Raw genomic sequence first — 12,986 nt, 5'->3', positions numbered from 1 at the left:
TGTGTTCCTAGGATATCCAACCAATTTTCGTGGCTATCGGTGTTACGACCCTGTCACCGGTAAAGTACACGTCTCTCGTCATGTGATTTTTGACGAAAACTCATTTCCGTTTACCGAACCAATTACACCAAATCAATACCACTTCCTTGATGATGAACCTGTTCCCTCCAACTTCTCTTTTACTCAGCCTAGTACCACCCCATCCACAAGCAACAATATTACTCACACCACCCTATCTTCAACCGATCCACAAACTGTTCCAAACCATCAACCGGACCCAATGCCTACTGAGCCTACCCCATCCACTTTAGACCAGCCTCCCACATCTACAACCCAACACACATCACCCACGCCACCTATTAACCCAACCACCACTTCATCTACTACCCACTCGATGACCACTCGTTCTAAAGCGGGAGTCACTAAACTAAATCCAAAATACAACCTTAACACCATTGTTCACTCCCCTATCTCTCCCATTCCCACCTCGTATCAAAAAGCATTGTCTGATCCTAATTGGCGTAAGGCTATGACCGACGAATTTAGAGCTTTAAAAGACAATGGTACATGGAACTTGGTGCCTTATCCGGCTCAAAGTCCAGTAATTAGATGTATGTGGCTATTCCGCCACAAGTTTAACTCAGATGGCTCTTTAGAGCGGTACAAGGCTCGCTTGGTGGTTAACGGAAAATCGCAAACAGTTGGTCTTGATTGCATTGATACTTTCAGTCCGGTCGTTAAACTGGCAACGATCCGAACGGTATTATCTTTGGGTATTACAAAAGGGTGGCCAATTCACCAAATGGACGTTAAAAATGCTTTCCTTGACGGTGATCTTAATGAAACGGTGTTTATGCATCAGCCAGCCGGCTTTGTTGATCCCTCGGCACCTTCTCACGTGTGTCGGTTACGACGTTCTCTATGTGGCCTAAAACAAGCTCCCCGGGCTTGGTACACCAGATTCTATAATTTCATTACATCAAAGGTGTTTAAAAGCAGTATCTCCGATAATTCGTTACTTGTCTATAAACATGGATCCGATACCGCCTATTTATTATTATATGTAGACGATATCGTCTTGACCGCATCATCTCATCCACTCCTAAATCGGACTATAGACTCCTTATCAACCGAGTTTGCAATGACCGACTTAGGCGCCTTGCATCACTTTCTCGGAATCTCGGTTACCTGGGATTCGAATGGGTTGTTCCTCTCACAATCCCAATATGCAAGTGAGATTCTCAAACGAGCCAAAATGAGCACCACTAACCCATGTGCAACACCTGTCGATACAGGCTCAAAATTAAGTGCTGATGACGGTACGCTACTTCATGACGGTACTGAGTATCGTAGTTTAGCGGGTGAACTTCAGTACCTGACCTTCACCCGCCCTAACATCTCATATGCGGTTCAGCAGTTTTGTCTCTTTATGCATGCTTCACGGGAACCACATATGGTTTACATTTATCCGCTTCATCCCCTGTTTCCCTCACGGCCTACTCCGATGCTGATTGGGGCGGTTGTCTGAACACTCGTCGTTCAACTTCTGGATATTGTGTTTATTTAGGAAATAATTTAGTTTCTTGGTCTTCCAAACGCCAAGCGACAATCTCTCGGTCGAGTGCCGAAGCCGAATATAGAGGGGTGGCTAACGCAGTGGCAGAAACGTCATGGCTATGTAATTTGCTCATGGAGCTTCATGTACCATTAACCCGAGCTACTATCGTTTATTGTGACAATGTCTCGGCGGTATATTTGTCTGGTAATGCCGTGCAACATTAGCGCACAAAGCATGTTGAAATTGATATACATTTTGTTCGGGAACACGTACGCCTTGGTCATGTGCGTGTTCTCCATGTTCCGGCTCCATACCAGTATGCAGATATCATCACTAAGGGTATTCCTAGTCCGTTATTTCAGAGTTTCAGATCCAGTTTGAGCGTTAGTCCAGCTCAAACTGCGGGGGCGTATTAGAATATTATATTTAGATTATGATTGTATTCAAAAGAGTTATACTTGTATTGTGTCTCGTTCATATTTATAGGAGATATTAGTGCATTGTATTCCCTATATAAAGAGGGCTTATTATTAATGAAAGGCAATCAAGTTGAGTTTGTAAAGACTTTTAAAAAACACCATTAAATAAATAAGAATCTATAGAAGAAGCGAGGCTTCAACAAAATCCATCTTATTCAAATTCATTTCTAATACCGACATTTTCGACCCATTCGGTTTTTTCCAAACCCTTCTTCAGTTTTTTCCATCCATTGCCTTTATTTTTTATATATTCATGACTGCAAACATTTAAAGCTAAAAGAACAAACATGAACATGCACACGTTCGTGTTCGTTAATAGACCTAATAAAATAAAACAAAAAACCACAGATAATTGTTACCGTACATGGGATCCGGGTGGTCATCTGGGGTATTGAAATACGCCCTACTGAGCCATTGAAACCTGGGGAAAACACAACTAAGAAATTCAAACACAGCACATAGCCCGATAAACAGCCCGATACATATATACAACGCCTTCACAACACCCTTCTCGACTGTGCCCCGGAAGAAAACATAAACCATGGCTACGGCCCAAGCGCACAAAACTAACGAATATAGAACCATATGGACAACTTAAAAAGCGCATTCTGGCTCAGGTCTTCTGCAGCACGCTGATAGGTAAACAACAAAGCAAAAGCAATGATGATGGCTACCCCCAAAAATGCCAGTGGAACAATCAGCATTGCCTGAACTTTGATAGTGTCCAAAGAAAACTGTAAGTAAACCAGGATCGTCATGGTAAACCCTCCAAGTGGTACAACGAAGAAATGAAATATCTCGAGGTAACAATCCAGTGACCTGTAAACATTCAAAATGTTAATATTTCTACATTTTGATTAAAAAAAAGTGCATACTTACTTTTGAAAAGATTGGGCACGTGGCCCTACCGATAACCGAACTACAAAACCAATGAAGCGTTGTATTGTTGCTTCAAATATAACCAGAACTCCAGTAACGAATAGCCCCGCAGCAATAGAAGTCCAACTTATACCCGGTAAAAACACGGCAATCACAGATATGAAAAGCCCCGAGAATCCCGACACGTACAAGAGAACAGTCAAAATCTGAAATGCTGGCTGACCTGTCGGATTTTCCTTTGCTCGATGGCAATATACTAGTAGTACGCAGCAAAGGACCAGGCAGCACGTCAAAAGTCCTCCACATGCGATCATGTCTAACAGGTTTTTCTTTGCCTTACTACTACTCATAAGAGCTATGAGCATGCACGCCGTAATACTAATAACCGGAGTACACATCATCTCTACTCTCTGCGTATAGCGTATAACATAGCTACAATAAAAATAAAAAAAATAAGACAGGTTAATATTAAAATAATATAAACAAAAGTATGCAATAAAAAAAATAAGACAGGTTACTATTAGTGTTGAGTTGCAGCTAATGAATAATGAGTTTAAGAATCAGATTTACACCTAAAGACTAAAGACCAACACACATATAAAACAGGTTAACCTCTTACCGGGTCAAAGGTCGGACCGACCCGGGAGGGCGGGCCGGTGTTTGACCCGGATGATTAGCAGGTATGTTTAGCGGGTTCCGGTCGGACCGGTCCAACCGGCCGGGCCGGTCGGTTCGGATTTTAAAACATTGCAGTTAATATAAACCAAAAATAGTTTTGAAACAATAAAGTTTCGGTTTCGTTTTTTTCTAGTTCAACATCCAATTGTGACCAACAAGAAAAAAATATTTTAATCAAAAAAATTAAAAGTAAAGAAAGTCACCCAACAGATAATATGAACAAGAACATACTAGAAACTTACAGTGGCATTTCCCGTTGAGCGGGATTCTGCGGAAACCATATGAGTTTCCATACGTAGTCCACCAATGAACCAACTGATATAAAAATAGCAGCAAACGCTCCAATTGCGATGCTAAGATTTACAGCAACGCCCTCGTTCGGAATAAATGCTACTGTGGCTGTTAAAGCCCAGGAGGCATAACCAGTAGCGAAATACACATTCTTCACAAATATACCAAAAAGCCTTCTACTCACGTCATAGGTAGACACCCAACAGAACAAAACCAAGAACGATGCAGACCACGACCATTACGAAAGACACACCTATCATAATCATCTGACTCGTCACCATGGTAGCCTTCACTTTAAGCTGAAAACACAAAGATAGCGACCGTATATCCAAGCATGGGCAGCATGACATACCGAAATATGTTTCGATGGTGTTGCATATACCTGTTCATAAATTAAAATACAGGTTAGCATCATCAAAGTTTTAAGGGATTTATAATTAACACAATAAAAGTAGAAGGTTGACTTACATTGGCTCCTGCCTAGCATGAATAGGTACGCATCTAACCAAAAACTGACGAACACATGTGGGACATGGGATGCAATCACAAACGAGTAATACTATAACAACAAAACAATCCCGGCTCCCAATGAAAGAACAAGCTCCAACTCTTTCCCAGCAGTAGACGGGAAGAAGGTCGTAACAGCAGACAAGGTTAGAGCCAAAGGGGCGGAAACAAACATGAAAACCATCAAGAAAAAAACCCATGCCCTAGCCGTCGGGTTCACCACCTTTTTCCTCTTACGGACGCCTAAAAGCACTAGGCAAGCCAGAAACGAGTAGCAGACAAGAACAAGGGCTCCAACAATAGCCGGTTGATGCTTCGCGCTTTCAACCGATCGCATTAGATAAGACGAGAAACCTAGAGCGAACCCAACACAGGGAACTATGACATAATGCACAATGTCAATGAACCATGTCCTGAACCTAGAATAATAATAATAATAATAATAAACAAATTTAAATAGTCATTCTATATAATATAAATATATTTCTTTTAAGACTAAAACTGTATCCAAAATAAAACAAACAGAATAATTAATACACTGATCCGTTTTCGTTAGGTTTCGTTAGGCGTGTACGTGTATCGGTTTTTGGGTGACTTCGGGTTAGGCTCGGTAAACGTTTTTATCGAGCTCGGTTGTTCAGCACAAAAAAGAACACGTGCCGAGCTTGATTAAGTTCTGGCTCAACTCGGCTCGGATCCATTACAGCCCTAGAACTAACACGGAATCCATTGGTCTTGATTTGAATAGTCATTCTATATAATATAAATCCTAGTTTCGTTTTAAGATAAAAACTACATCCAAAATAAAACAAACAGGCTAATAGATGATTATTTAATTATTATTATTTAATAGATGATGATGATTATTATAATTATTATTATTATTATTATTTATTTATTTATTTATTTATTATTGTTACAATTTATTATTTATAATTATTGTGTATTATTTAATAATATTATTATTATTATTATTATTATTATTTTTATTATTATTATTAACCACAATAACAAAAACAACAACAATAATAATAATAATAATAATTGTTTTAACAAATTTATACTTACAATGGTGGTAGTGGTTCCTGCTGGCGGCCTTCACCTCCTCCGCGGCCACCTCTACCGCCACCTCTTCCGCCTCCACCATCCATTTCTATCTCCAATACCTCCATATTCCCTGCTTATGTCAAACACAGGTAGGTTACTAGAGGAAAACAATAAGTGAAGAAGAAAAATCGGGAACGACGGACGAACTTACCGCCTGAAAACGACGTCGTAACGGCTCCTCGAGTGTTTTCACGCAGTGGTGGACGGTGTTAATGTCCGTTGCACCGCCTATTTGTAGGTCCACACCCAAACTTAATAACGGGACGAGCCCACACAAACAACCGACTAACTAACTCACTAACTAACTCCTATCTAGGGCCGTTCCATAGTCACATAAGTCGCGGTGCGCTTCGGTTCGGGTAAACGGTTCGCTAGGCTAGACGAATTCGGTACAAAAAGGTAGGTTTATTTCGGTACGAACCGGTACGATGTACCAAGAAGTGCGGTTCAAGGGAATTAAAAAAAATAACATAAGTTATATATCTTTCAAAAATTAAAGTTAGTTATTTAAAAATAGAATTTTAACTTTATTATTTATATATATACACAAATATTCAAATATAATTTTATTAAATAGCTATACTATATTGTAAAATATAAATTTGAGTAGTAAAGTATAGGGTTATATTTAATAAAAATACAAACGTGAGGGTGAAAAATGAAGTTTTATGAAGAAAAAAACTGGCCGCGGTGCTTCACCATCGCTATTGTTATAGGGTTTTGGTCATGGGAGCCAAATCTGGAACCCAATTCACTACCAAATAAATCCACTGTCCCTATAGCGATTTCAATTGAGTATAATCGCGAATTCATAATCAATTAGAGCGACGGACCAGCGTCAATTGGTTCGCGAATTAGGGTTTTGTGGATCGAACCGTGCCGGATAATTGGGTCGCGAATTCTCCGATGACCGGAACGCCGGCGAATTGCGATTGGGTACACATCGTACCAATTCGAAATTTGCGGGTATGTTAGCGATTTATGTAACTATGAGCCGCTCAAAAAGCTCGCAGCTCGTGCCTCGCTCGAAACTCGCTTGAAAATAGCTCGAAAAAAGCTCGGCTCGAAAAAGCTCGATTCTAAATGAGTTCGGCTCGATTTCTGAACTAGCCGAGCTCGAGCCAAGGTCAACTCGGCTCGTGGCTCGGTCTGACTCGACTCGTTAGCTCGGCTCGTTGGCTCGGTTATATTAAACCCTAAATTTAATATCTAGATATAATAATTGCATATCAAGAAATAAATAAATAAAAATTATACATATATTATACCACTAAATACCTAAAACCTTATAACTAGAAAAAACATATAACGTTAAAAATTCTCTAGTTTATAAATTTTATATAATATTTATGATAAAATTATAATTTTTTTTCTTTTATATATTAAAATTTGTAAAATAAAAAATAAAAAAATAATAAAAAAATTAAATGAGCCGGCTCGACGAGTCGAGCTCGAGCCAGCTCGATTAAGTTCGAACTCGAGCACACTCTGGCTCGACTTGACTCGGCTCGTTTACAGCCCTACACATCACTATTATACAATGACACTTACAGTCCCTCTACTTTTTCAAGAATACAAACAAGACCCTCAAGACTACTTTGACTTATAACCAACCAACCATAACAAACGGTTTCGTGAAAATTTTATCGATTAACCATCTAAAACTGTTTTTTCGGTGAATCAATGATTAATTGGATATGTATTGACAATTCCGAGATGTTTGTATGTGATTGCATTGATCGATTTCGTGACAAATGGATTCATGTACCTATTATACGTTAAGGCATTAGCGTATTGCATCTTTTCTCTAGTTTTATAACTACCTTTCTATTTGAATTCAAAGTGTTCATTATACACTACAAAAATAAATTAAATTAAATTAAAAAATATTATAGATATTAGAATCTTATCTCTTTCACACAATACAAAGTTACAAACCTATCTCTTCACAAAATACCAATTACCAAAACTCAGTTCCCGTCAATCTCACGCACAGCCGCTCCGAGCCTCCGACCGCCACGCCACTACTCACGTCTCACTCTACTTTGGTGAAGGTCAGTTGATTACTTGTCTCGTCTCCTTCATTATTTCCTCATGTGCATCTCGTCTCCTTCAATTTTTGGTAGCATTTAAATTTGAAAATTGAAACTGAGCGAAACCGAGCAAAACCGAGCCGCTCGGTTTCAATTCGAGCCGAGGCTCGCTCGGTTCGTGAACAGCCCTATTACATACGATCTATTGTCGGTTTTTGGCCTAAACCCGTATCAGAAACAAAAAACTTAGTTCTTTAAATTCGTTTTGCTTCCGGTTTCACCATTTGAGCTTGCAAAATTTTACAAGCAACTGTAATAATTTTAAAACAAAGATAGATATGATTTTTATACTAATAAGAAAACAAATATATTCTAGATATTAATATATCTAGTCTTTGGCGGGATGTCATCATTGCAAAGATTTTAATGTGTATTTTGGTTACGCAATTCACGAATATCTTTTATTTAACATCAATTTCTTTTGCTCTAAAAAAATTAATGTCATAATATCATTTTCATGGTATTTACAGATCCTTTCTCGTCTTCTATAATCATGTTATGTGTTTTGACACTTAGGCACGCTATATTTTATTTCGTAGATCATGCTTGTGTCTGATTGTTCACTATGTACTAACATTGCTTAAGGACACAAATGCTTGTCCGCTTCCTTGTAGATCGATCCCCGTCGTGTAATTCAGTTGGTTAAAGAGGTGTAAGACTTGGAAGAACAATAATTACACTAAAAACTATCATATTTTCTTTTTTCTTTTCAATTAAATATTATTTTTTATACATTTATTATAACATTTTCTTTCTCATTTACTCACAACTACTTTAAAAAATATAAAAGGTTAATAGTGTTTACCTTAGTTTACTCATGAAATATACACAACTAGTCTATAAAATATAGAGAACACTCTTGCATATACAGAGGAGCTAGTGTGAATGCTCTAACAATTTAAGAATGAATTAAAAATTGTGTAATTTTAGTTTTAAAAGAAGAAAATAAAAAGAGATGGTTTGGTATGTACCGATCCGATCAAACCAAGGAATCGCACCAAACCATTTTTATTAAAATACAAAATATTAGTTACAAAATCAAATTATATAAACATACAATTAACCATAACCAAATCATACATCCCAATTTATAAACCAAAACTTGGTTATCTATATTTCATATAAGCATATCATAACCAAGGGTAAAGTTAAAATTAAAATATAAAGGGAGACAAAAATGAGAAGTATGAGAAGTATTTGTGACCACACGAAAAACTCTTTAAAAATAAATTAAAAAAATGATTAAAAAATCACAACTCAAAATATAAATATAAAACGAAAAAAGTTAAAAAGCTAAAATGTTTCCGCCATTATTGCCGTTCAAAAAAAATACAAAAAAGGTAAAAAAAATTGACGAAAAGACACAATGCCAAGATCAAATACACATGAAGATAATGAACAAAAGACACAATTATAACTAAAAAAAGACACAACATATGCAAAATATAACACAATTTCAAACAAAATATAGCACAAAGTAATATAACACAATATAAATAAAAAAATGACACAATGTCCAGGAAAAAATATACAACCAATGACAAAAATGAACCCAAAACACACAAATAAACAAAAAGACATAACGATTTTTTTCACTCACCATTATGTTGTTTTTTAGAATAAGAAAGACGGTGGAAACATTTTGTATTTTTACTTTTTTTCGTTTTTTTATTAAATTTTAAATTATGATTTTTTATTAATTTTTTAAAGGGTTCTTTTGTATAGCTATAAGGCATTTTTACCCTTCTCATTTTTATTTCTCATCGTAAAATAAGTTGACCCTTAATAAAATAAAACTCTATTATTATAAACCTAAAGTAGATGGTAATCTATATTTCTCTTTTCAAGTTTATTTTAATGAAGATTCAAGTCGGTTATCTCTATTTCCTTGTTTAAGGACGGCTTTCGGTCCTAACCAGAACAAGTTAAAAACCAAAATTAAATGTAATCAGATCAATAACAATTATTAAAGTTATTAAAAAGTAAATCGGTCCAAAGGAAGAAAAAGTAAACACAACCACAATCTAGTCTATCAAACTTAATATTATGGTATCTTTTTTCTACCAACTTTTTCACCAAATTAAGGTGCTGTTTGTTTTTCCTCAAAAGCACTTCTCCACCTCTTTTGTCTGCACTGAGAAGAGGGCGCGCAGACGTTGGGCTCTGCAGTGTATTTGTTTTTCCGAAGACGTTTCATTAAAAAACGTCTGCGCGCCCTCTTCTCCCAGAAGTGTTGGTATTGTTACTTCTCACCTCTTCTAACCAATTTCTTTCCATCTTTCTTATTCCATCAGACACTCCCAAACCCTAATCCTCTCATCCTCTCCACTGCCACCCAACTCACCCACCATCAACCTGTCGCTCCACTGCCGCCCAACTCTCCCACCGCTGCAACCCCATCTCTCCACTGCTCCAGCGCCGCCGCCCCACCGCCGCAACTTGCCGCTGCCGCTCTACTGCTCCAGTGCCGCCCCACCGCTGCAACTCCGCCGTCCTCTATTCCCCCATATCAGGTTTAATTTCATACCTTTTGTTACTATTGATGTTTGGTGTGTAGGTTCTGTTATTATTGAGTTTGGTGATTTTAGGGTTTATTGAACCAGATTATGCTATCTCGTAGTGGTTAATACATGTTTTGATTGATTTTGGTGATTGTTAGGGCTTATTGAACCAGAGTGTGTGTTTGTTTGTCTCGTGGTAATGAATACGTGTTTTGATTGTTATTTTTATGCTATAAACATTTTCATGATTTTACTTGATAATCGTTGCTATGTTAGGCGTTAGTTTGTGGAAAAGATAATTGCTTTGAAGTTACTTGAACAGTGAATGCTAGCTAATATATCAAACATTAACTTGTTATATGTCTTATGAGATTAGATTAGATTAGATTTAGAATAGTTTTGGTAGTCTGCAGTTATTAAAAAACAAACAGTCTTCTTGTTGCAGACTGCAGAGTTTTGGTCCACCTCTTCTGCTACAGATGTTGGCAGATGTGGTTTCGCAGTCTTCTGACATTTTACCTCTGAAAAGCAAACAGCACCTAAAGCTCCATGCCGGTCCTTTTTGTTTTACTCAATATAATCATTTAGAACGACAAATAGCGATACTGAGAATCCTTTACAAAAAATACTTTATTAGTTTTTATAAAACTTAAAATTACAATAGAAATTTGATTATTTGACACGTAATTTTTTTTTTCCAGAAAGTAAAGTGTTTGAATTGTATTTATCAAATACTTCATCCGTCCCATTTTAAGTGTCCTGATTTGATTTTTTAAGTCTTTCTTGTTTAACTTTGACCGGCAATATTTTTGTTTGTGTTATATAATACTTGATGTAAAATATATGAATGGATTGGGTTTTAAATGTATTTTACATTGATATAATTTTCATCAAGTATTATATAACACAAACAAAAATATTGCCGGTCAAAATTAAACAAGAAAGACTTAAAAAATTAAACCAGGACACTTAAAATGGGACGGAGGGAGTAGTAATCTAAGAAGTGGTACAACATATAAAAATACGCTTAGTAATACCCTTTAATCGTATAAGTCTTGTCACGTGCACACCAGCCCAATAATTACTTTCAAATTAACCAATTTAATTTATTTAAAAAATTGTGATTTGTCACTAACAGCCCAACTTAATTTAATGCATTAGAGCACCACGAAGCAAGGGTTATTGGTGTCGTCCGTCTTATGTAGTCTAGACAACAGACAAGGAGGCGAAGGACGGGATGCGTTGTGGAGGTTCATCCAGCAAGGAGGGTTCGACGTTGCAAACGTGACAACAGACGAGAATGTGGGGACCACCCTCTCTCTCTCTCTCACACACACATATATATACACACATTATATACAATTTTGATAATTTTTTAATAATGTTTGTGAAGGTTTGTTATTATTTAAATATTTATTACTAGAGTTTGTGAAGCTTTGTTTTGGAAGAAAATTGAGTTTTCTATGGAAATTTGAAATATGATGTGAAGTTTATGTGATAGTTTGTTGTTATGGATACTTTTAGTCCGCCGATTAATTAAATGTGCAACTAGTTTAACTTGACGTTAGTTAGTTGTGAACATATTTTTAAGCAAAATTTACTTTTAAATCCATGGTTTTAACTCGTTTTCTTTACAACCGGTCATCAACACGACCATCTCTTGCAATCGCAACGCACACAAAAAACAATTAAAATGATCCAAAGTAAACTTAGTTCCACCTGAAGAAATGTGTTTCACAAAATAATGAGATGGCTGAGTATAATAAATGCATGATATGATGAAAATTGAATGTTAAACATTTGGGTTCACTACAAACTACCTGATTCATCATCTCTGCCCGTTAATTAGCTCGTAATCAAACCAAATACGGTGATATGCAAGACGTAGATACGAGAGCCGGCGCTCGTTCCAGTGTTAATTGGGATTGTCAATGGAGATTTAGGGCTTCAAATAATCATTTGAAAGTCTGGAACATGAGAAACAAATTAGGGCTACCGATGGAGCAAATGAGTTAAATGGGAAAAAAAACCCTAATTATCAAGATCTTAAACAGATTACCACTTCGATTTTTATTATGAATTTCCCTTTTAATTTGCCGTCCTCGGTGCTAAAAACTAGATGTGAACAATGGGGAAAGGTTGCAAACGTTTATATTTCGCCTATGGTTACTAAGATGGGGAAGAAGTTTGGTTTCATTCGTTTTGTTCGGGTAAATGATGTGGAGATGCTAATCGATAATTTGAGAACCATGTGGATTGTCAACTATCATATCTATGCTGACATTTTGAGGGAGCATGGACGGGATTGGCATAAACCAAAGACGAAGGCGGGTGATGCAAAGATCATAGGGACCAAAAATCTGGATAGTTCTTCCATGGGAGTATCAAGTAAATCTTATACAAAAGTGGCAGCAGGTTCTAAACTGATCTCGCCAAAGGAGGTTGAAGTTTCTAAAGGGTTGGAGAATTCAGACAAGAAGACTACAATTGATGTTAAATCTTTAAAGAATAATCATTTAATTAGGTTTTCTTACTCTTCTTGCTATTTATTAGTACAAATGGTCAATGTCGCAAATGTCGCTAGGTGGTTCCTTATGCAGCTGACCACCCCGGAGGGAGTACTCGGAGTACACGGGGAGTACACAGATTTGCTAAATATAAGATAAATTAATTATTGGGCAATATATATATGCCAAAACAAACATAATTTACATAAAAATAAACATAATATCTTGTCAAATAAGCATAATTCAAAAGGATACATATTTAAAGTTAAATCTTCAAGTGCTAAAGTATTTCAAAATAAACACAATTCATTCAAAAAGACATATGAAACATTCAAATCTCATCTTCTTCAAAGCCGTCCAAGGTATCTCCACATTATTGATTGATG

The 12,986-nt window shown here is 36.6% G+C and overlaps 1 protein-coding gene across 1 annotated transcript; it reads right to left on the bottom strand.

Moving 5' to 3' along the window:
* Positions 1-2,311: 2,311 nt before the first annotated feature.
* LOC143557220 (uncharacterized) lies at positions 2,312-4,532 on the bottom strand. The gene is made up of 5 exons (XM_077046344.1): positions 4,354-4,532; positions 4,139-4,267; positions 3,837-3,993; positions 2,917-3,348; positions 2,312-2,856 (listed from the first exon to the last, which is right to left on the bottom strand). The coding sequence occupies exons 1-5, from the start codon at positions 4,370-4,372 to the stop codon at positions 2,604-2,606; spliced, it is 990 nt and encodes a 329-aa protein (XP_076902459.1). The 5' UTR covers positions 4,373-4,532; the 3' UTR covers positions 2,312-2,603.
* Between the last annotated feature and the right edge of the window lie 8,454 nt (positions 4,533-12,986).

Source organism: Bidens hawaiensis, unplaced genomic scaffold, assembly GCF_021521415.1.
Source record: "Bidens hawaiensis isolate Kalapana, Puna unplaced genomic scaffold, B.hawaiensis_p1.1 tig00001087_1, whole genome shotgun sequence".
Classification (NCBI taxonomy): Eukaryota; Viridiplantae; Streptophyta; class Magnoliopsida; order Asterales; family Asteraceae; genus Bidens; species Bidens hawaiensis.
Note: the sequence above shows the minus strand (reverse complement) of the source record. Positions and strands in the feature narration are given on the sequence as shown.